General features: G+C 37.7%; 1 protein-coding gene across 1 annotated transcript in view; it reads right to left on the bottom strand.

Annotated features, from left to right (window-relative positions):
- Positions 1 to 412: 412 nt before the first annotated feature.
- The window catches only part of UGCG (UDP-glucose ceramide glucosyltransferase), a 35,709-nt gene continuing 11,116 nt past the window's right edge, over positions 413 to 25,005 (bottom strand). The window contains exons 2-9 of the mRNA XM_068974443.1: positions 18,332 to 18,473; positions 10,479 to 10,581; positions 9,674 to 9,775; positions 8,029 to 8,141; positions 4,566 to 4,744; positions 2,095 to 2,181; positions 1,416 to 1,605; positions 413 to 583 (exon numbers count right to left, since the gene is read on the bottom strand). Of these exons, the coding sequence (XP_068830544.1) occupies positions 413 to 583; positions 1,416 to 1,605; positions 2,095 to 2,181; positions 4,566 to 4,744; positions 8,029 to 8,141; positions 9,674 to 9,775; positions 10,479 to 10,581; positions 18,332 to 18,473 (1,087 nt within the window). The remainder of the gene's footprint in view (positions 584 to 1,415; positions 1,606 to 2,094; positions 2,182 to 4,565; positions 4,745 to 8,028; positions 8,142 to 9,673; positions 9,776 to 10,478; positions 10,582 to 18,331; positions 18,474 to 25,005) is intronic.

The raw sequence follows: 25,005 nt of genomic DNA, 5'->3' as shown, positions 1-25,005 counted from the left end.
ATGTTCTAAAAGAGTGTACTCACCAGTAAGAAACTTTCTCTACTGAAGGATACTGTCATCGTGTTTGTTGCAGAACATTCATTTATATATAGATTTATTTATATACTTTTAAAAAATAATTGACAACAACAAAAACCGAACCCAGGTTCCTAGAACCAATTCTCTTGATTCTCTACTTCCACAAAATAAAATATAACCATTTGGCCAAGACTACAGATGTGTTTTTTTTTTTTTCTTCCTTTTTTTTTTCTTTTCACAGATGCAAGCGCCATGCAAAAATAAATTAAAGAACAGATACCAAAACATTTTACATGTGATAAAACTACTGAAGGTAGATTTTTTAAAAGTACTTATATAAAGATAATTTATAATACTTCTCTTTTTTCCTTTATGTACAGTCACAAAGCTGTAGTTATACATCTAGGATTTCTTCAGCTGTGCCTCCACAGCGCAGTCTGTAGCGACCAGTTCTCCAGCTTATCGTTGGGTCCCATAATGCAGACAAAAAAATGTATATTGTCATGGATTCACGGATGAACCAGGCTACTGCATAGTCAAGCTTTGAAAAACACAGCGTGCCACCCTAGGAAGTAGGAACATAAATAATTCACTGACTGATTACAGACCCGGTTAAAAAGTGAGGTACTTCCGTCTAACTCTGTAAAGACATCACTTAAAATCAAGTCTGGGGCTTCCCTGGTGGCTCAGTGGTAAAGAATCTGCCTGCCAATGCAGGAGACGTGGGTTCGATTCCTGATTCCGGGAAGATCCCACATGCTGTGGAGCGATTAAGCCCACGCGCCACAACTACTGAACCTGTGCTCCAGAGCCTGGGAACCGCAACTACTGAAGCCTGTAAACCCGTGTTCCACAACAAGAGATGGTAATGCAATAAGAAACCCGTGCACCACCCAGCACAGCCAAATGTAAAATAAATACATAGAAACTATGTCTGTATAACCAGCTGAAAGTTGAAAATCAAGTTCCATTTTGTGTCCACATTCCACTAAGGAAACTAATGCTTAATTTGATTTTAATCTTCACTGGGGGGCTAAAAAATGGCTTTAGACAATGTAACAGTCATGTTATATTGGTTAAGAAAAAAGTTCATTAGGAATAGAAGCAGTATTAACATAAACTGCTATCCTAACATATTTTAAGTTTGAAGACTTGTCAGTTTGCTTCAACATCATTTTTTTTGGAGTCTTAATAAAAGTGACTGTATAACCAGCTGAAAGTTGAAAGTCAAGTTCCATTTTGTGTCCATATTCCACTAAGGAAACTAATGCTTAATTTGATTTTAATCTTCACTGGGGGGCTAAAAAATGGCTCAGACATATTTTCAACTTTTTCTAAATCAAAACTATTTTAGTTCCACCAAATGATCTCCAACCTTTGCACACCTATCCACATACCTGGACACCCCTGAGTTGAATGTAGTCAAATATAAACCATGCCAGGCAATGACACATGAAAAATACCATAATATCCCATCTGAATACATGGTGGGCTGCCCATCCAATAATTAAACTGGCAACAAAGCATTCTGAAATTGGCTCGCAAATTATTGTAGCAGGAAGCATGTTAATTCGCAGTTTGGTCCACCTTGAAAAACAAAAAAAAGGATTTTCTTTAAACAACAGCCTGATTACAAGACTAATCAATTTTTCTCAAAATGATCAACATTACATCCCATTAAAGGCCTTTTACATAAGCTTTAAAGAGTATTTAATGAATCACTTTTCTATATTTACTTAGTGTCTCAAAGAAAAATGTCTATAAATTTATTTGCATGGCCTATACTCTGATGAGTTAAGATCATAAAATTCCAGGGGTAAAAATGTTAGAAAATAGAGGTCAGCATAAAAAATCGCAAAGTCTCAACATCTGTTTTTTGAAAGCTTACAATGGAAAGAAAATATACTGAGACATTAACTTTATTTTAATGAAGAAGTTAACTTCTCTTTTCTGGAACAAAACAAAATCTGACTTTTCATTTTTTTTTTTTTAAACCAAGTTAAGACCATGTAAAAATACTCCTCATTCCCTTTTTCTTTTAATAAAGTATAAAAAGAAGAAAGCCAGCTGACTTACCTGATCATTCTGGACTGAAATTGAGAAATTGAGTATGAGCCAGAGTTTTGCATTGCAACTTGAGTGGACATTGCAAACCTCCAACCTCTGAAAATTAAGACAGTTATAAAATGAGCTATGATCATGAACACATACATGCAAGGATGACAGGTTATGTATTTATTCACTACTATAAAGGGTGAGCAGCGTTATTTACAGTAGCCAAGATATGGAAGCAACCTGTCAATCAACAGATGAATGGATAAAGAAGATGTTGTCCATACATACAATGGAATGTTGCTTAGCCACGAAAAAGAATGAAATCCTGTCATTTACAACAATGTGGATGGACACAGAGGGTATTATGTTCAGTGAAATAAGTGAGACATAGAAAGATAAATATTGTGTTATCACTTATATGTGGAATTTAAAAAATAAATGAATGACTAAACAAAAGAGAGACTCACAGAGTTAGAGAACTACTGGTTACCAGTGGGGAGAGGGAAGGAGGGAGGGACAAGATAGAGGAAAAGGATGAAGATATACAGACTACTATGTATAAAATAAATAGGCAACAAGGGTATATTGAATAGAACAGGGAAATAGTCATAATTTTGCTATAACTTTAAATGGAGTATAATATATAAAAATACTGAATCACTATGTTGTATACCTAAAACTTTATAATACTGTAAATCAGCTATTCTTTTTTTTTTTTTTTTTTACAGTGAGCAACTGCCAGTGTTTAGGGTGAGCCTCGTCCTAGGATAGCACCCTACATAGGGTGTATCATACTTAAACACATTTCAGTCATTACAGAAGCCCATGACAATACCACTTAAGAACCGGAAGGAACTACAACCTCTCAGTTCACAGCTTGATAAACTTAAAATACAGACATTCTGAAAGTACTAAATGGAGTGGGGCCTGTATTTAACAGTCTCTGAACACTACTAACCAAAAAAAAGAGTAGTGGGGGATATGTATGTGAATATCCAAGAAGAAATATAAACCAAAAGTGGCATTCCGTATCTCACGAGAAACAATATGAAACCACGAACCACTAACACCACCAGATGATAAGTTTGAAAACATACTTCAACTTTTAAGATCACACCTTCAGTAAATTATCACACAAGGAAACAACCCCCTTTAAAAAGGCAAATGAGTGTTATTTTGTGATAGAAAAGTGTGATTAAGCCAATCATGAATCATTAGGCAGCTTCTTGGCGAAGTATCAAATAATCTACTGAGAAATTTCAAAATTTGAAATCTCATTCTTTAAATTTTCACCTACTGGCTTTATGACTGCACTGATACTTTTAATTCTTGTAAAACACATAAACATTTACATTCATAATAATGAAAATTTACAGTCACAGAGAAGCTTCAATTTAACCACTTCAAATCACATACATTTTTTAAGAGTTTAAATGTATTTATTTTATTTTTTAAATTGAAGTACAGTTAATTTACAATTATAGTTTTCAAGTGCACAACAAAGTGATTCAGTATTTACTGGGTTGGCCAAAAAGTTCATTTGGGGTTTTCCCATAATATCTTACTATATATGTGTGTGCTAAACAGGAGGCCCTTGTTTACTTGTTTTATAAATGATGGTGGTGGTTTAGGTCGAACCAGGTCTTGTTCGATTCTTGTGGTTCCATGGACTGTAGTCCACCAGTTTTCTCTGTCCATGGGATTTCCCAGGCAAGAATATTGGAAGGGGTTGCCATTTCCTTCTCCAGTGGATCTTTCCTACCAGGGATCATACCTGCATTGCAGGCAGAGTCTTTACCACTCAGCCACCAGGGAAGTCCCCTATTTTACATACAGTAGTGTATATATGTTAACCCCAAACTCCTAATTTATCTCCTTCTCCTGACCTCCACTATCCCCTTTGGTAAACATTACATTTGTTTTCTACATCTGTGAGTTTGATATTTGTCTTTCTCTGTCTGACTTACTTCACTCAATATGATAACCTTTAGGTCCGTCCATGTTGCTGCAAAAGACAGTATTTCATTCTTTTTTATGACTGAGTAACATTCCATTACATATTCAGATCACATCTTCATCCATTCATCTGTCGATAGGCATGTGAGTTGCTTCCATGTCTTGACTATTGCAAATAGTGCTGCTATGAACACTGGGGTAAATGTATCTTCAGATTAAGACTTTCCTTCAGAAATATGCCCAGGAGTGAGACTGCAGGATCATATAATAACTCTATTTTTAGTTTTTTAAGTAAATTCCATATTGTTTTTGAAATCACATTAATTTGAAGAATGTAGAGAAATTAGAACATTTATTTGCTTCATTAGTGTGTACCTGAATAATTAGTAGGAATTACATTCTAAAAGTATTAAACTATTCTGTACTTACTAGCAAAAAATAAAATAGCGCTTAATCCACGGGTTTAACAAACAGAAAAAGCCAACATAAGTTCGAAATAAAAAATATAACAGCCTAATTTAATTTAGTTTTCTTACCGGTCAGCTATTGCTTTGGCCATAAAGTAATCTTCAGCAATATACTGAGCAAAAGCTATAAGCCCTCCTGCTTGATCTAACACATCCTTTCTCATTAAACAAGACATTCCTGTCACACATTTGAAACCAGTGACATTGGCAGAGATATAGGACCTTGGATGAGAGGTTCCAAAATACACCTGCCAAGACAAAACCGGAAACATACGTGTACAATTAGAAGTTTACGTTAGAAGTATGATGTTTATAAATTCCTTTTCCTAATGAACTTAAGAATGATTGGGTGAACAGTTTATTATTCTTACATACACTACCTGAATAAACAGCGGTACAAAATAATGTTTACATATAGCAAGCAGTCAGTAATTTCTAATTTGATTGACTACTCCTGTTATTATCACTTTTACAAAGAAGTAGTATGTACTTCGTGGAGTAAAAAGTATACTTTATTCTCAAATAAATACTGTCTTTCCTAAAACTCCAAGATTTAAAGATTTATTGAAGTAAAACAATTTGGATTTAAATAACAGAGGTGAAAATATCACTTACTGATATACGATATTCATGTTTAATGTATCCTCTTTTCATACTCTTCACATAAATATACACACATCTACACACACAGGTCTAAGTACATATGTGTATGTGTACATGTATGCACGTGGCTATACACACACAACACTCACAGGCACATCAACCAAAAGAACAATCCTATTTCTTAATTTCTTTTCCTGTATATTTTTGTAGTTAGCTGTTTCCTGCCCAAGTCACTAGGCTCAAATTCCCCATTTTTCAGTGTGTTTTTCATAAACAGGGTGAACACTAACAGTCTCCCATTTTACCGCCCCTTTCATAATGTGCTTTGGAGTCATCAAAAGTGCAAACTGCGAAACTAATGGTAGAATAAAATGGTCATCCAAACTTACCCAACTTCTCAGATATAAACCCTATTTATTATTTATGTCTTAAATATGTTGCCTTTCTAATTAGTCATCTCTGTATCCTAGGGGGATTGGTTCTAGAAGCCCTGGACCAAAAATCCACCAATATACTTTTTGTGTATTATCTATATCTGTCAGATTACTTACCACACCTAATACAATGTAAATACTATGTAAATAGTTGCTGGCTCAAGGCAAATTCACATTTCGCTTTTGCAACTTTTTTTTTCAAATACTTTGAGTCTATAGCTGGTTGAAGCCACAGATGTAAAACTCACAGATATGGAGGGCAATAGCACCTCGAAATGGAGAGAAGTGATCTTTCTTAACGGCAGAAATCACATACATGGCATAGAATAAGCTAATAATCACAGACGATTCAGAATGCGATTCTTCCTACCTAACCTATGCCCAGACTGGAATGAAGCCCTAGTATTTGTGGGATAGAACTGAGCCAAACTTCTAAAACTAAAAGCACCTATCTTAATCCCTTAAGCAGTTATTAAGTGAGGTTTTAGGAATGAGGTGGGACTGGGCACTGTGATGAAGGCTCCCATGATTTCTTTATAGACAGGAATAATTCCTCGGGCCTATCTCCATTCACTTTAAGTAATGATGACTTTCAGGGATTAAACCTAAACTGAGGGAGTGAGTATATCTGGGAGATATCTATTATTGACATACATATCAAGTTGGATATTTCCAAAACAAAAGCATAACATGGAGCATAAGAATAAAAAGCATTTAATTTTAAAGTAACTACCTAGAGTTTCTTTACTAAACAAAAATTGTGGTATCTGGGCTTCCCCAGTGGCTCAGTGGTAAGCTCTGCTTGCAGTGCAGGAGATGCCAGAGACTCGGCTGGATCCCTGGGAGGAGGGCATGGTAACCCATCCCAATATTCTTGCCAGGAAAATCCCATGGACAGAGGAGCCTGGCAGGCTATAGTCCATGGGGTCACAAAAGAATGGGATAGAATGGAAGCAACTAAGCATGCATACATGTATGATTCACACTGCCAAAGGCTGAATGCAAGTTTCTATGCTGTACCCTTTACCCTCAAATGATTGCAATTCAGAAGAATATAAATACAGATATGCTTCAGGTTGGTAATATTTGGAGATTGAAACTGTATACCCTTCTGTTATAACATTAAGACAAGTCTTTTCTCCTAATGTTTAACAGTACAGGAATGGTGAAGTATAGGATACACTTATATAACAAACTATGATCAAGCCAATAAAAATTACTTTTATAAAATAATATTAATGATATGGGGAACAGTTTATGAAGTAACTAAAATAAGATACAAATTACTTTTGGCATAATCTCAACTTTGCTTTTTAGAACTTAAACAGAGGGGGTAAAGTCTTAATGCTAAAATAAACTAATTTTTTAAAATAGAAACTTCCTCTAACTGGTAGGGTTCTGGGAGTGGTTTGTGTTTTGATTTATTCTGCTCATTATACTTCCTCCTAACTTATAGTTTCCTACACGTAAGTCTGTATATTGTTAAGCTGTGGAGTAAAAATGGAAAACATGAGTTGTTCAGATAATTTTAGAAATCTGTTGTAGAAGGAAATCGAGTGGATTTTACAGTGATTCATATGAGCAATTTTCCTTTTTTTTGTATATACTTAAATACTTCATGATACTTAAGATGCATAATTTGCAGACTGGATCTTTGAAAGAACTATATAACACATACTTTTATGTAAGTCGGTAATCCGGAACTGAACTCAAGAACTGAAAGTAAGGACCACACGGAAAAAGAATATACTGTGCTAAGCTGGTAATAAGACCACAAGGCATTTCCTGGGCACATCGGTTCCTTGCCAGAGCACAGGAAGTTCAGTTGGGAGGGATTCCGGGGCCCTAAGCATTTCTTCACTAATGAAAACAGCTGCTCTCAACTTGAGGCTGCCAGTACTCAGCAGGTTGTGTGTGTGCTAAGTCACTTCCGTCATGTCCAACTTTTTGTGACCCTATAGACTGTAACCTGCCAGGCTCCTCTGTTCACGGGATTCTCCACGTAAGAATACTGGAGCGGGCGGCCATGCCCTTCTCCAGGGGATCTTTCTGACCCAGGAATTGAACCTGCATCTCTTACGTCTCCTGCACCTCTTACGTCTCCTGCACTGGCAGGTGGGTTCTTTACCACTAGCGTCACCTGGGACGCTCACTCAGCAGGTTAAAGCAGACTTAATACAGTTAACTTCAGGACTTCCCTGGTGGCTCAGAGGTTAAAGTGTCTGCCTGGAATGGAGCAGACCAGGGTTCGATCCCTGGGTCGGGAAGATCCCCTGGAGAAGGAAATGGCACCCCACTCCAGTACTCTTGCCTGGAGAATCCCATGGGAGGGAGGAGCCTGGTAGGCTACAGTCCATGGGGTCACAAAGAGTTGGACACTGAGCGACTTCACTTTCACTTTCAGGCACCTCAGCCAACTCTCAGCATAGCCTCAAGCTTCTGGGAGATTAGGGATCTGATTATACAAGCATATTATCTATAAGCATTGTACTTACCTGTTCTAAAGTAGCAGCAAAGCCCTGTCTGTCTGCTACATATGGCAGCCCGTGAACCAGCCCTACTTTTTCTGTCATTTGGTTAACCATGTCCGTGAGTGTGTCTGGAATCACTATGATGCAAAAGAAAAAGGTACAGAGGGAGAGGGGAAAAACATTTCCTTTTAGTAAAATGCCCATGAATGTAATATATTCTGTGAGTTACTAAATTCTTAATAAATGTTTTCTTTGAATATAGGTCTAATAAAATGAATCTCAATCACTTTTCCGAGTAGAATAGAAAATTTCAAAAAGGGTAATCTATGGTAGGGAATTTATTCTGGACCTTTGCAGGCTGTTAAATACCTAATATGTACCAGAGGTGGGATGTATCTTGAAAATGTTAGCAGTCCTTGTTTCTGAACCTCCAGTCTGGAGTAATGGACAATGTGTCCTAGTGGAAAAGGTACAGGAGTGAAAGTCCAAGGACCTCAGTGTTCATTCTGGCTCCTGCATTGCAATCACAGGAAATGAGCCTCCTCTTTCTGAGAGTAGGAGATGTTCTTTCTCTTAAAAATGCTAATTAGAACTGAATGAGAATATACCTGATGGAGGTTTGTACACTGAAAACATAACAAATATATGACGGTAAACAATTTAAGACAGCAAATGTGAAAAACGAACCTAATCTCTGACCAAGAACTGTTAGTCCTGTAATGATCTAATTAAGTTGAAGTGCCACATTTACTACTAATTTTCAGATTTTAAGCTGATAAAATTTAAATCATTGTCCCATTTTTAAAGAGAAAAAAATCTCATATGATTTTACATGTCTTCATTTTTATTTCCTTCAAGTGTTTAAGAACTCAATCTACTGTATAAAAGTGCTTTTGGGCCTTATTTATACAAGTCGTCTGGGAAGTGCTTCTCAACTGCTGCCCTGCAGGTGACAGGTGGCGTGTCCAGAGACAGTTCTAATCGTCACAACCAACAGAGATGTGCTACTGGTAGGGGCCAGGGATGCTGCTAAACATCTGCAGGATGGCTCTGACTACAAAGGAGTACCCAGATCCAAGGTGCTGAGGTTGAGAAAACTGAGGTATTAGAATATAATGGAATCATATGGAACACTGAAATTATAAGTATAAATGTTTTTAAGATCCAAATATACAAATTATAATTTCAATATATAAAAGGTGTCCTGCAAAAATCTAAGTAAAAAGCCATGACTGTGTTCTAAAAATGCATGTAATTCCAGTAAAATATGTATCAATTAACTTCTATCCCTTTGCATGAGATAGTATATTGCACATGCCACAGACAGATTAAAGTAAAAGATGAATATCACTTGAATAAGGGAAAACTTAGACCCATGAAAAAGCTGATTATATCACAGTTGTGGTATAATGTATGACAACTTTTTTGTTTTTAATGTTTGGAATTTTCTCTTCAAAATGAAAGCATTTTCATATGTATAACATTCTAGTTTAGCATAAAAAACTTCAAAATTTTAGTAAGTAAAACTTGACATACTACCATGAAATAATGATAAAATAACTTACTTTATTAGGTAAACTAATATGATTGATAAATGTATTTTCAGGTTGCTCTTGGCATTTTATTATTGAATGAATAACTTTATAAAATAAGTAAGAAAAAACCTTACCTCTTATTCCACTATCACAAATCCATATAAGATCATACTTCGCAACTTCATATCCTGGCATTAAATTATTAATCTTAGGATTAATGCCAACCTTTTTGCCACCTAAAATTTTTAAAGTATAGCAGTGAACAATTCATGCCATATTGAAAATATTTTCTATTATACATATACTTAGTAGAGAGAAGTGAAAAGTACTTGTATATTTAAAAATTAAAACAAATACACTTTAACATCATGCTTCTTATTATTCATAATAACATATTTAGAAAAAAGTTATTCATTCTCAAAAATAAAGTACATCATTTATCTTTGAAAATTCATTCATTTCAGTTTTCTAATTCAGAGCTTGTGTTAACGGTAAACATTAATAAACATTTAATAGCAAGTATATCTCTAACGAGCGTTTAGAATAAGTCTGTAGGTTTTGGGGAAAATATTCTTTTTGCAATATTATAAGAATGAATTCTACCACTCAATCTCAATTATAATCAATGAGATATAGAAAAGGCCATAGATTGAAATTATTAAAGAAACAAAAATAACAGATTCTCATGTGTGGCTGATGAGTAAAACATAATCTGGGATAATTTTGTTAATCCCTGATATGAAAAACAAAATTTGTATTTATAACTTGTCTTCTCTAAAGGATAGAAACACCTTTCACTGTATCTAACAAATATGTATAAAGCAAATATGTTAATAACTTTAATGGTGTCTAGGACCCTAATCTATAGTTTAATGCAAGGAAGATTACTGATACTTAATATATTAAAGCAAAAAGGTTATTGTAAAATTTGTTACTTACCTATAAACAATCTAGCATCAACATTTGGATATTTCCCAAGAAGCTTCTTACACACATCAATGGCTGGATCATCATGGTCTTGGACACAGAGGAGTACTTCATACTAGTCAAAGAACATATTTTATGTAAATTAACCTCTTACAAAGATAATCACTTATTATTAGCACTTACTGGTGGATCAAAAAGCATTAAGAAAAACAAACAATTGTACACACAAAGTTTAGAAGTTAAGAGAGTATTCATAATGGATGCAAACACTTAAGGGATTATCAAGTGTTGCTTTAACTGAGAGCAACTTCTCCAGAAGTGGCCTGTTTGCCAGCCAAAGAGAGAATGAAGAGATTGGCAGGGCCCACAGCTGAAGCATGGCTGGATTCCCAGCTTCTCCATGCCATCATCACTGAAAATCTACCAAATGCTCACAGGGTGTCCAGCAGTGTAAAAGCAACACAGAAAGCCAGAGAAATGAACACACCCTTTGCTGTCTAGAAGCCTTGTCTCTGAACTTACTATTATTTTATCAAGGAGCTAAAAATTACATATCAAAGACCACTATGATACATTTAAAGGGCTTTCCCAAACTCTCTCAAGACAAAGTGAGATTAGATTTTCTGTTGAATAATAATTTTCTGAAAATCGAATCTGACTTGATTAAAAATGCAGGGATTCCCAGGTAGCTCAGTGGTAAAGAATCTACCTGCCAAAGCAAGAGACACAGGGGACACAGGTTCCATCCCTGATTTGGGAAGATCCTCTGGAGGAGGAAATGGTGACCCACTCCAGTATTCTTGCCTGGGAAATCCCCAAAACAGAGGAGCCTGAGGGGGTTGCAGAGTTGGAAGCGACTGAAAGCACACACGTGTGCGCACACACACACACAGGTATGCACGCATCCTCCTAAGAGCATGCTTAGCCTTTTAACTATGAAAACACCCAGGATTTAATTTTGCTCAGAGCTATGTTTACTCCGACAGTAAATTACGGAAGTCATTCCTTAGCACTTGGCTGGCTGTGTCAAAACCATCCTGGGACAGTTTTTTTTCCAAAAAGAGAATACTAGGCCCCATCCTTAAACTTCTGAATCAGAATCTCTGAGGTGATTCTGACACATAACCAGGTTTATAAAATCCTTAGCTCTAAGTTACGATTTTTTGTAAACTACTAAATTTTTTCAAAAGTGTTTGCTTTCATACATAAAGATGTTCCTGTATTACTGTGGGGGCTATGTATTCTAAGCAGCAACTTTTTTCAAAAGTGGTGATAAATTCACACTGACTCTAAAGCAAATTTCCTACCAAACTCTCTTTCTAAGATAGACTGAACATTTTTAAGCAGAGGAGGAAAGTTAATTATGTCCACAAAAAAAGATGACAAAGTTATATGATCTAAAAAATACAAAGGTGGCTCAGCGGTAAAGAATCCATTTGCAATGCAAGAGATGCAGGTTCAGCCCCTGTGTGGGTAAGATCCCCTGGAGAAGGAAACGGTAACCCACTCCGGTCTTCTTGCCTGGGAAATCCATGGACAGGGGAGCCTGGTAGGCTACAGTCCGTGGGGGTCACAAAGAGTCGGACACAACTAAATAACTAAATAAACAATAGCATACAAGGCAGAAGGTAATGGGAAGGCTTGTTTGCTTTAAGCATACACAAGTAAAAAGTGTGGAAAAAATGCATACAGTGCCTTGAGTGCAATAATTAATTACTGTTCGCCTAATATACAGTATCTCAGCAAAAAGTGGCAGCATAGAATTTAATAGTTGAGCACTTAAGGACCAGGACTAAGGTAAATGAAAGTTTAGCTAACAAGGTAAGACTTTTTTTCAAGTGAAAAAAAAAAGTTTTCTTAAAATTTTAAGTAGAGGGGCAAGCAATGTACACTTTCCTCATACTTTCTATCTATAGTTATTACACATTCCATCCAATATCTACCTTCATGATGACTGACCAAAATTACCACCTGAGAGGTACTGAAATAACTAAGCAATTTTACAGCCACTGGTCTCCAGAAATCAGATAAAAATCTGAGAACAGGATGAGCATCATTCCTGCCACACCCTAAAATTTCTTCAAAGGTTGACTCTAAGTCCCATAATACGTCAGCCACCTTCCCAACCAAAATTTTTGCTTGAACCTCCAAGAGGCAGTGACCTTAATGATGAAGATTAGAAAGGTTAAGTGGCTTCCCAGATGGCTCAGAAGGTAAAGAATCCACCTGCAACGCAGGAGACAAAAGGAGATTCGAGTTCGATCCCTGGGTCAGGAAGATCCTTCAGAGGAGAAAATGGCCTGGGAAATCCCACGGACAGAGGAGCCTAGCGGGTTACAGTCCAAAAGGTCACAAGGAATTGAACACGACTGACCACACATGCACACACGCAAGTGACTTTTCAAAGAGTGTAAAAAACGATTCGCTTTCCTACTACAGTGAGCCTCTCAGTCACACTTGCTGTAAAGAGTTCATTGTTTTTTCAAACATTGCATAGTTTTATGCTCTTAGAGTTTATGCTGTTATACAGGTGTTTTAAGTGAATATAGTGAAAGAAAATGTTTACAAGTAATACAACTCCATAAAATAGTATTAAAAAAGCTACTTTCAGCTATTTCCCCAGCAAAAGAAAACCCTGTAATATAGCACTAGATATCTACTTGATGGAAAGATAAGGGCTATAGCAGGTTGCAGCATAACTTTTTCAGAAGTATATAGTGTGAGTATAAGTAAGGGAGGTGCGTGTGTCTATCAGCCATTCAGTCAGGTCCAACTCTTTGCTACCCTATGGACTGCAGCCTACTAGGCTGCTCTGTCCTTGGAATTCTCCAGGCAAGAATACTGGAGCGAGTAGCTATTTCCTTCTCCAGGGAATCTTCCCAAATTCAAATGCAAGATTTAGAATTTTTGAAAAATTGATTATACATCTTAAACTTAACTTCAAATGAAAAATAAATACCTCCTTATTAGCCAAAAAAGGCAAATGAAATTCAATTTACATCATCTGAAAAACGTTCAGACTCTTATTAAATAACTTTTGCTTTGTTGTTTCTGATATCGAAACTTAAACCAAATTGGAGGTAGGATTTCAAGTTTTCTCTGAACTGTTATATTTTAACCAGGAACCTTCACTTTCAGCTCCGTGTTTAAGCTCTGGGTTTGACACAGCCCAAACATGTAATTTGCTAGGAATCTCTGTATTTGAATAGTTAAATCATGCCAACTATACTGCAACTGGTAAACACAAGATAGTAAGTTGGTTAAAAGTTTTCTTAGCTGACACAAGAATAATTTTTCAGATATGTTTATAGTATCAAAAGAACATAAACGCATGGTCAAAAATAAAGCATTTATTAAAAATATTATACTTTAAAAATATTTTAAGAAAACTTTTATAAATCTGAAAGAAATACAAGGCATAGTAAATTCCACTATAAATGGGCACAGTAATAAATATATAAAATCTAGAAATAATCCCAGAATATTGTAGATGAGGTTAGCCTCATCTTAGTAAGCTTTCTATACATATAGCTAAACTAAATTTCCCTTTTGCTTTTCAAACAGTGAAATGACTGAAAGGCTAAGTCCAGGAGAGGTATAGACAATCTGTAAACTGCAATTTGGTCCTTTGATATTTAAGAATGAACTATCTGAAACTGCAATAATCATAAATGTTACTCCCATGAATAAATTTAGATGCATAAATGATACTCAATTTAGATATATAAATTAATATTAGAAAAGTCTCCTCACTGATTCAGTCCTGTAGATATTAGGACTAAAAACTCTGTACTGTAGTAAACCACATAAAATATTCTCTTAAAGTAGAAAAATATTAACACATATTAATCAATTATATTGCATATCAAGTAGGAATATCTTGAACCACTTATAAATAACTACACATGCTTAAAGAAAAATGTTATGATGATATTTAGATTACAGCAGAATATAGTAAGTTCTGTTACAGGATGGACTTAGACCCCAAATGTCTAGAACAGTCTCTGCCACTGAGTAAATAATGAACTATGTGTTAATACATCTGTCCTAGGGTAACTTTTGAGTGAAAGATAGATGCTTCCTTTGAGTGAAGGGAAGATACCTTGTAAGAAAATTGCTCTGAATTCAAAGTTGTGACAAGTTATTATTACAACTTACTTACTTTCAAGAACTATATAGTTTATATAATTTTTCAAATTTATCTGGTAAAATTCTAGTCTTTCAAACTTAATAGTTTTATTACATGTATTATGCTGATCTTTCAATAATTGAACCTATTCTCAATCTATAAAAATTTTTTATTGTCCTCATTGACAATAAAGAATCCAAGTATGGCACCAGACTTTCAACACTGTAAACCCATCTCTTATTTGCAAAAAAGAAAAGAAAATCACAATTACCATAACCTCAATCTGTTAATAACTCTGATCATTGCCGGGAGCCAGCACCAGGAATCCCGCCCGTGGCAAAGGTCATGAGGTTAAGGGGCCCAACAGGCAAAGGTGAGTCAGGCCTTAAGGGAGCCTCACTGGATCTGCTCATGCATCTGCCCCCAAACCAGAGTCTGCCTGCCTTACTGCGTTATGCTTTCACCTACTCTTCTGACATTAACAGGGGCTATCCCCGACTACCTTTCTCTGGAAAATTAACTTAGAGCTCCAGATAATAGTCTCCTGCATATAAAAGGAGTGTCTCAGGTCAAACCTCTCTGCTGGCAGACTAGCTTGTGTGACAGGATTATCCACACTCTTGCTATTACGTACATGATTGTTTACAACCTCTCAACCATAAACAGCACAGAGAGTTTGGAGTATTTTGAAAGTCTTAGTTAGCATAGGGTTTTTCTAAAGATAAAAATTATGTTAGTGAAGGGTTTCATTGCTGAGTTAATGATTGCCACCAGGCCTCCATATCTTTAGGCACCTGGGAGTATATTAATCGATGTAATTGGAATGTAGAAAAAGAAATATAGTAGTTTTGATGTTAGCAATACTAGACTTTTGAGTTAATGAATTTTCTCTTTTGTTATAGATCACTGTACTGCTCTTTCTTTGTTATAAATCATTGTGTCCTTCCTGTGTAAGAATGTAACTTTATCACTATTTTAAGACTAAATAGATCTTAAGGGGAAACAAGTTTTCTGATTGATTAACCTTTATCAATAGAATGAAAGGTGGGGCCATAAAATGTTAATCGGTCTCCAGACCAGAAGATATTGTGAACAAACGTAAGACCCTTGTAAAAACAAAGATATGCTGAGAACACATTTATCTCTATGTACAACTAAAAGTATAAAAATGGACCTGGAAAATAAAGAAACGGACCAGTTCCTGGAAAGACTGGTTTCCCCCGTGTGGTCTTTTCTTATTCTCTTCTTTTCTGGCTGAATTCCCATCTGGACCGCGGAGGCTCGCCAAGCCTACTAATTTTGCCTGGGCTTCTAAGATCTGAATGGGGGGGCACTTTGTGTCCCCACTCCTTCAGGAGACCGGGAAGATGCCTGTGGCCTGCGTAGGTGGTGCAAACTCCTTGTCTCGCACTTTTATTGGTTTTCTGCGTAAACCAAGTTATTCAGCCTCTTTTCTCCACTAATTTTCCTACTACACTATTCTTTCCTAATCTCTCTTTATATTTCTAATTAAATAGTTCTTTCTTAGGATGCTGACTTCGTCCCTGCTTCGAATTCCCTGGATCCACTGGGGCTGGACCCCGGCAGATCATTAATTTTAAAATTCTTCATATGGCTGGAATTTACTAAAGTAAAGCCATCAGGCCACTTGAGATGCAGATTACTGCATCTTCCTGATATGGCTGAACTTTCCTCTAAATGCCTTCTTTTATACTGATGCCAAATTAATCGATTTTGTGGAAAATGAGTTTTATTTTTTATAATTATATTTTTCTAAGAAAAATTTTCCCAAGGAATAAATATCAATATAAGGTAGATTTATAAGATATTTAAGGCACAAATATCTTTTAGGGCACTTAGTATAATAACAGTCTCACCAAACTTTAAACCTAGAAATTCAGAACAAGTATCAGTCTAAAACTAAACAAAATTTTAGAATTTCATGTTTTATATATATATTGTGTGTGTGTGTGTCTGTGTGTGTATGCATGTGTGTGTGTGTGTGTGCATGTGTGCTCAGTGGCTTCAGTCATGTCTGACTCTTTGTGATTCCATGGATAGTAGCCCGCCAGGCTCTTCTGTCCATGGGATTCTCCAGGCAAGAATACTAGACTGGGTGGCCATGCCCTCCTCCAGGGGATCTTCCCCACCCAGGAATTGAACCTGCATTTCTTGCTCTCCTGCATTGTCAGGTGGGTTTTTTTTTTTTTATCACTAGCACCACCTGGGAAGCCACATATATATTTCCAAATGGCCTATGAGGTTCCACATCAAATTAAGAGAGAAAAAGAGTTATATCTAGAACAAAAATATTTCTGTACTTTTGGAAAACAATGTTTACATTTGACAAATAGAGAATATTAAAGTCTGCTGGGCTTGGCAGTTATACAAATGTTCATTTCATGACTACATGCCTCCTTGATGACACAAACAACTCATGCTTCACACTCAGATTTGTGCAATTTCAGTGGTTTAATTTGTCGCTGGTAGAATATTTGCCACTGTGCTCGGTCTTTTAAAAGCAAGTAAAATGCTGTGAGACCAACATTTTCCTTTAGAGTGCAGGTACTCTGCACTTTTGCTCTGTTTTCTAAATGTTCTATTTACACAACTAACAATTCTTTTATAATTAGAAAATAAAATTGTGAACTAAAAAAGAATAAAAACAATCTCTTGCATATAATATTATGCATTTTTGTAATGTGTCCAAACAAGTTTCTCCTTAACCACATAAATACCTTAATGACATAATTAAGAGGAAAAGAACTAAGTGACAAAAATCTAAGTGAAAAACTCGAGCTCTGGAGAGCAATACAACTCAATACAATACAACTCAATACAATACAATACAACTCCAAATTGTATTTTAAAAAAAAACCTCATTCAGAAGAATAAATTGATTATTGATTCATCCCACATGTTCATAATTAATGGAAACATATGTTCCTGGGGTTATTTTAAGAAACTCTTTAAACCCACAGCTAACTTCAGAAACTATTTAAATGTCGTGACTATTATCCTACAAGAATGGCAACATAAAAATTTCTTAACTAAGTTTCAAGAGTGGTTGAATACAGAAAGGGGAAAGGGTTGGATGACAGTTAAAAAATTGAAATGTGAGATTAAGTTCCACAAGGATAAATGCATATCCTTTTTCATTTTCACTGCAACTCTCATGAAGTAAGATTTTTACACTCAAACTAACAATGCCTGAGTTCCAGGAGCTTTACTCGGGGATTTCAGATTCATTCAGATCAGGGGGATTCCCTGTGGCTCAGATGGAAAAGAATCTGCCTGCAATGCAGAAGACCCAGGTTTGATCCTTGGGTTGGGAAGGTCTCCTGGAGAAGGGAATAGCAACCCACACCAGCATTCTTGCCTGGAGAATTCCATGGATAGAGGAGCCTGGTAGACTACAGCCCATGGGGTCGCAAAGGGCCCGACAAGATTGAGCAACTAACACTTTCACTTTCAATTCAGATCGACATACGGGTAGTTAGAAAAGGAATTAATACCCCTTCCTCAATCCCATGTCTGTCCTGTGACAACTACTATTATTACTATTGCCACTACTATTAATACTGCTAAAGCATAAATTTGATGAAGCCAACACCATTATAAATTTTTAATAACTTCACCTGATGCCGTGTCAAAATTCCTCTGTGTTTACTCTAAGTTAAAAAAAAAAAAAAAGCTATGGTTCAGTGCATTCCCATGAGTACAACAGTGCACTTACCTTGGGATAATCCAATTCAAAGAATGTTTCCAAGTTGTTGATTAGGTTAGGGTCTACTCCTTTCAGCGGTTTCAGAAGAGACACCCCTGGCAGCTTGCTATATGGCTGTTTGTCTGTTGCCTTCTTGTTGAGGTGTAATCGGCTAAAAAGCAAATGATACGTATATTAACATACATTTCTAGAGAATGTCTTAGTGCCAAATCTATATAAAGTATGTATCAAGCTACCAATAAATTACTGAATTCTAAATTTAAAAAAAAATTAATTGGCAGCTTTTCAAAGGGGTCTCTGGAAAGGAAAGAAAGTATCAATAGCACAAGGTTAAGGTTCCAGTGAGGAAAACCTGAAGGAAGCAGAGTGAATGTCCCAATGAAGGCTGGAGCTTAAGACTGTTGCTTTTTGCTGTATTCTCAGATGCCAGAACTATGCCAGCCCCGGAGCAAGCATTCAATAAATACTTGGTGAAGGAATGAATGACAGTGTTATTAGCCCACACATTAACTGCCTTTCCTCCCAAATCACCATCAAGGTGGCCAAAGAACTATAAAAAGAGCAGAAGGAAAATCCCTATCTCCACCAGAAAAATATGGAAGTGTAACCAGAAAAAGTTGAGAAATTTCTGTAACAGTCCACACAACAACTAATTGAAAGAACTACCAAGCTAGCCTGCATGGCAAACAAGGAAATGGGATACCTAGCAGAACTCCCAATGTTCACAAGCTCAGAATGGCAGTGATGGAATGGAGGGAAGCTGAAGGTAAGGGAAAAAAAAACCTCAATGATGAGAGAAATCTCTATTAAGACACTGAAAGATAAACCAGTGCTACTGATTCCCAGATAAGCTGGCCAAGGTTCTCAGAGCTGCTCCAGCCCAAAGGGTGGTGTAGCACAGCGCTCCTAAGAGGGAAGCTTTACCAATTAGGGAAGAGAGAATGTGTCCCAGTTCAGGTCAGGTGCGTCACAATAAAGAGTGTTTCAGCAGAATGCTGAAGTTTCTAAAGGAAGCCACTAAAGGTGTCTTCCCTCCTTCTCCTATGCAAGTCTCCAAGCACTCAACAGTAATTAGACACTGGAACAATCACAGGGCCATCTGCAGGGTATTTTAAGACACATTCTTCCACATTTTAACATCTCTGAAATCAACAGCATCTTACAATCGCTGGCAGCCAGATGGCAGCCCAGACTTAGCAGCATGGAAACCATCCCTTCTGGAAGATCAAGAAGATGCCCGTATCAATGCATCTTAGGTTAGATGAAATATACTATTCATCTATGGGTGATTTCTGGAAGTTCACTAGTACCAATTGTCTACAGCAGTTAGTCACAGGCTCATTCCCCCAATTAAGGCAGAAGTGTGTTGCAGCAAATATCTCGGGTTTCAGATAAGACCATAATGTATCTTTGTGGAAAGAAAAGCAGGCTACTACCTACAATGGAAAAAAATAAAGCAACACAAAAAATTTTAAAGAGCAGCGTGGTCTTGGTCTCTGATCCACAACCCTGAACGCCAGAAAGTAACGAGAACCATCTACAGCACGCTGCTCTGTGTGGCAGCAGTCCACAAGTTGCTTTATACTGGCTGGTGATGAAATGGAGAGAAAGTATTTAGAAACTTTTCTAGCAGTTTGGCACTGCCATGCCATCCAAGCGTATGATCAGTCATTTATTTTTACTGTAGTTTACCAAAGTGTCAGTCCATGACAGATGGGAAAACTTGAAAAGAACTGATCCTTTGCCACAGACCAGTTTGGCAAATATTGATCTATAGGGTTCAGCCAGAGGGCTGGATGATCTAAAATTTATATAACCACAAATATGATCACTATTCCGTTGCTAACAAAATAGTAGACTAGATGTCTGGAGAAACCCACCCTGTAGAGAATATCTAGATAGCCAGGGGGGGCAAGTTTATATTTAATTGGTTGAAACAGTAATATATCCACATGGTTCAAACCACTAAAAATATTAAGACATTCATATAAAGAAGTCTCCTTGCCATCTCTGTTCCCCATCAGTCTTGTTCCCATCACTACCTCCCCAGCATTATTAGTTTCTTACTTATCTTTTCAGAGATTTTTTCAAAAATGCATACTAAGCCAAAACATATACAGATGGAATTCTTATATAATATTTATAATTTTCTCTACTCTTTCTTAAAACAAGCACCCTGAAAGCATGTTTTAGGGGCTTCCCAGGTGGTGCTAGTGGTAAAGAAGCCCCCTGCCAATGCAGGAGATGTAAGAGATGCCAATTAGATCCCTGGGTCAGGAAGATGCCCTGGAGGAGGGCATGGCAACACACTCCAGTATTCTTGACTGGAAAACCCCATGTCAGGCTACGTATGGTCTATAGCGTTGCAGAGTCAGGCACAGCTGAAGCAACTTAGCATGACTTAGCACACATGCAGAAGCATGTTTTTAGATATGTGACTAAACTGTTATGATAAAAAGGAAAACGTCCCAGGTCAGAAATGAAGAGAAACCTCTGAGTAAATGAGTGCTGGATATAATATTTACACTGGGACCATCTGCTGGTCTCTAGTTACCTAGAGATGATAACAAGCCTGAAACAGGAATGACTGAAATCTGTTCCAAGAATCTTGTAGAAATATGGAATCTTTGAAACGCAAAGTAGAAAACTCCTGGGCCACAGAGGAAAGATGGGGATGCTGCCTAAACTGGATTCAGTCCAAAATAAAATGGAATAAAAGCAAAAAGTCTTCCTGGAAAAACCTAACTATGTGGGTTTTGGGACCCAGAACTCAGAATACAAACTGCAGGTGTTGCCTGAATAAAACCCAAGAGATGGAATGAGAGACCATCATATGTGACCATGAATACATGAAAAGAACCACATAACATCTAGAAATGAAAATGGTGGTCACTGACATCAAAAACTCAATAGATAGGTCATAGGTCATATACACAGTTTAAAAAACAACCGGAGAACTGGAACCAGATTTGAAGAAATTATCCAGATTACCACATAGAGAGAGTAAGAGGCCAAGACACTGAAATCATGAAAGGGTTTGAGACATGGATGATAGAGTGAGAAGTCTAAAATCCCAGTAGCTGTTATCTATTAATTCTACTGTATGATCATTGAAAGTGAAAGTGAAGTCACTCAGTCGTGCTGACTCTTTGTGACCCCATGGACTGTAGCCCACCACACTCCTCTGTCCATGGGATTTTCCAGGCAAGAGTACTGGAGTGGATTGCCATTTCCTTCTCCAGAGGATCTTCCCAACCCAGGGACTGAACCTGGGTCTCCTGCATTGTAGGTAGACACTTTACCATCCGAGCCACCAGGAAAGTATGATCATTAAGTGCTATTAAACTAACAAAACATCCATATAGGGTGATGGCCAATTACAGAGAAACCTAGCCCACTAACACACTGCATTTGGGGAGGCTTTAGATTAAAAACAACAATAATTTAAACTGCTACACAGTCTAGTATTGACTCTATTTTCCCCTTTTTCCTCTTTGTCTTCATTAAGACATCTTACTAATGCTAATATATTTACATAATGCTAATATAGATATACGTCCTATCCTTTCATATCAAGAATGCTGCATTTTATCAAAGATAGACTGACCTGCCAGATTACCATGAAGCTTTCTCTAGGTTTATGGTGAAGTGAATTGTCCATAAGTACCATGTCTGAAATTTCTACTCAAGATTATTATAAGTCCAACTATATTACAGGGCCTTTAAAAAATTCTAATTTGTGCCTCCTGCCAATATCTATGTATGTATCTAGCCCTCTCCCTCCCTTCTCCCCTCCTCACAATTTTCTTTCCACACCCCAACGGATCATCTTGCAGTATGCCAGCTAGGATACCAAAGTACTACTCTGGAGAGCACTGTTTTGACTTAGGTAATAAACACACACATGCAATCATACAGGACTCTGCTGTGCACACAGTGGTGCTCTGTGATTACTAAGCATTCCCTTACTGAATAATCTCTTTCGACTCCAAGTGTGTATCAGGCATTATCCTATGCACTGGTAATATAACATGATGAGAAAAGAAGTGTTCGTCACCGAGTTGTGTCTGACTTTTTGAGACCCCATGGACTGTAGCCCACCAGGTTCCTCTGTCCATGGAGTTCTCCAGGCAAGAACACTGGAGTGGGTAGCCATTCCCTTCTCCGGGGGATCTTCCTGACCCAGGGATCAAACCCAGGTATCCTGCACTGCAGGCGGATTCTTAACCCTCTAGTGTACCAGGGAAGCCCAAGGCACACTCCATACTGTCAAGGAACTGGGGTTTAATAGGGGCAGTGCCCACATACAGAAGCCGCTTCTACTCACAGAAATGAGGCTGATGGTACCCTGGCCTTGGCCATGGCCGGTGTGTTGGAAGTCAGTCTGTGCTTTTCAAATGATAAACAACAGCCCATTTACCCGGAGTCTCAAAAGTGGCCTGAATGGTGGAATCCCCAAAGGGGGCCAGTTTCACGAGTGGCTTTGACAGAGCCCTGCAAGGTTTCCTGGTTTCAAAGCAGTTTTTAAGGATCTCAGGTCAGGGTTTCTGCGTTACACAGCATGAACGTGAGCTTACAGCCCCCACACCCTGCACAAGACTTCCTGTGGGTGCTGGTTTCCACCCTTAGCCTGATCAAGTGATTTGCTTCCTTCCAGGATCCTGGGATCCCTTTTCAGCTTCAGCTGCCATCCTGGGAATCCACTTCTACCTTGCCCTCATGCATTTGGCTTGCAACCTTGATGTTTTTGTAGGGGAAGCAGGGAGTACTTTTTTTGGGCTACATAACACTTAAAGTTACATGAAAGTACACAGCCCACTGAATTTTCTCAAAGTGAAACACCCATGGAAACAGTAGCCAGATCAAGAAGCAGAGTCTTACCAGAACCCCAGAAGCCTGTGTGTGTCCCCTTCTACTAACTACCCTCTCCTCAAGGTAACCACTATTCTGACTTCAAGTACCACAGACTAATTTTGCTGGCTTCAAAATCTATCTAAATGGAGTCCCATAGGATGCATTCTTCTGAATCTGGCACCTGAAGACACACTATAGTAGGCTGTTAAGTCTCCAGGGTCCAACAAAACAATGATACATAGTGTGTTCTCAAATTTTTCAATTTTATTTTTCAATTGAAGTATAGTTGATTTACAATGTTGTACCAATCTCTGCTTTATAGCAAAGTGACTCAGTTATAGACAAATTGACATTCTATGCTTTTTAAGTTAAATAAATGAAGAGTAAAAAGTGGTTGGCTAAATACAGTTGGAAGAAATGGTTAGTCTAGAGAGAGAAACATACGAGCCATCCACAGTTTAGTACATACATATTCTCTCCTAGGTGGGGCATGCCATTGGCAGTTGGTTACAAGTCAATATAATTAATATTTACATAACTGGTAATGCATGAAGAAGATCAAGAGTGGAAAGAGCCACGAAGAAAGTGAAGCCACAGAGGGGTTTGTTAGGCTGGGCTGTTTTCTTTTTGAATGGGTTCAAGAAAGAATAACATTGGATGCTGCAGAGAGGACAAGGTAAGAACTGAAATGTCCACTAGAATGTGTGAACACTGGTGACCTCAGAGTCCTCTGGGCAAGGGGCAGATCAATAAACACGGTTGAGAAGCAAATGAATGAGAGGTGAGTGGTGATAACGGTGAATAAACACTGGTTTCTCCTGAAATCTGACAGTGAAAAAAGGCCAAAGTTAGTAACCAGGTGGAGGAGAGTTTTTCAGTTTAATTTTTACTTCTTTTTCATTTTTAAAACTTGAGTATAAACGGTTAGCGGAAAGAGCTAGTCAAAAGGTAAACAGAGAAGAAATAAAAATTAAGGAATGGCCTGAGAAGATCCACAGTGTGAGGCAGGAGTCAAGGTAATGTGGCCAGGATGAGGGGTAAGATGGTGAAGATTTAGAAGCGGTGCTGCCAGTCAGGGGTGTCAGAGCTAAAAATGGAAACGAAGTATTGCCAGAGGCCAGCAGCGGCTCAGGGGTGAGACCTGAGCCCATGAGTGTGTAGCAGTTCAGTCCACGTGACTGCATGATAATCTCCACTTTCAGGATTCTGAACACAGAGAAGCCATAAATTATGAGATAGATTCAGGATAACTGGGCAGACTGATCCAGGGGAAGGCAAGGGCAAGATGAGGAAGTGAATTGTAGTGGAGAATTCAGTGAAGCCAAGTAGCACACGGGTAAACAGCCTAGGGCAACTGTTCTCAGCCAAGAAAACCACCTGGGTGTGTGTGTGTGTGTCTGTTTGTGTGTGTGTGTCTGTGTCTCTGTCTGTGTGTGTCTCTGTGTGTGTGTGTGTCTCTGTCTGTGTGTGTGTGTCTGTCTGTGTGTGTTTGTGTGTGTCTCTGTGTGTGTGTGTGTATCTGTGTCTATGTGTAAATTCCTTACTGAATCTCTTGAGTTGAGGCCCAGGCAGCAGCATGCTTTTTTTGTTTTGTTTTGTTTTTAAATCTTCCTCAGTGACTCCAATATGCAAAGCTGAGACCCAAGGGGCTAGGAAGTCTGATTACCGTAAGAACAGAAGATGGCAGAGATGGAAACTCTCAGAAAGATCAGCTGTTACAGGATGCGTGGAAAACAAGAAGGCTCCAAGGAGCCATACAAGTTGGGGAAGGGTCTGAGAAGAGAGAAAGAATGGGGCTGTCTCCATAATGATCTAAATGTTGCCAGTTA

The sequence above is a fragment of the Capricornis sumatraensis genome, chromosome 6 (genome assembly GCF_032405125.1).
Source record: "Capricornis sumatraensis isolate serow.1 chromosome 6, serow.2, whole genome shotgun sequence".
NCBI classification, from domain to species: Eukaryota; Metazoa; Chordata; class Mammalia; order Artiodactyla; family Bovidae; genus Capricornis; species Capricornis sumatraensis.
The sequence above is the reverse complement of the archived record's forward strand: the minus strand, read 5'-3'. Positions and strand labels throughout refer to the sequence as shown.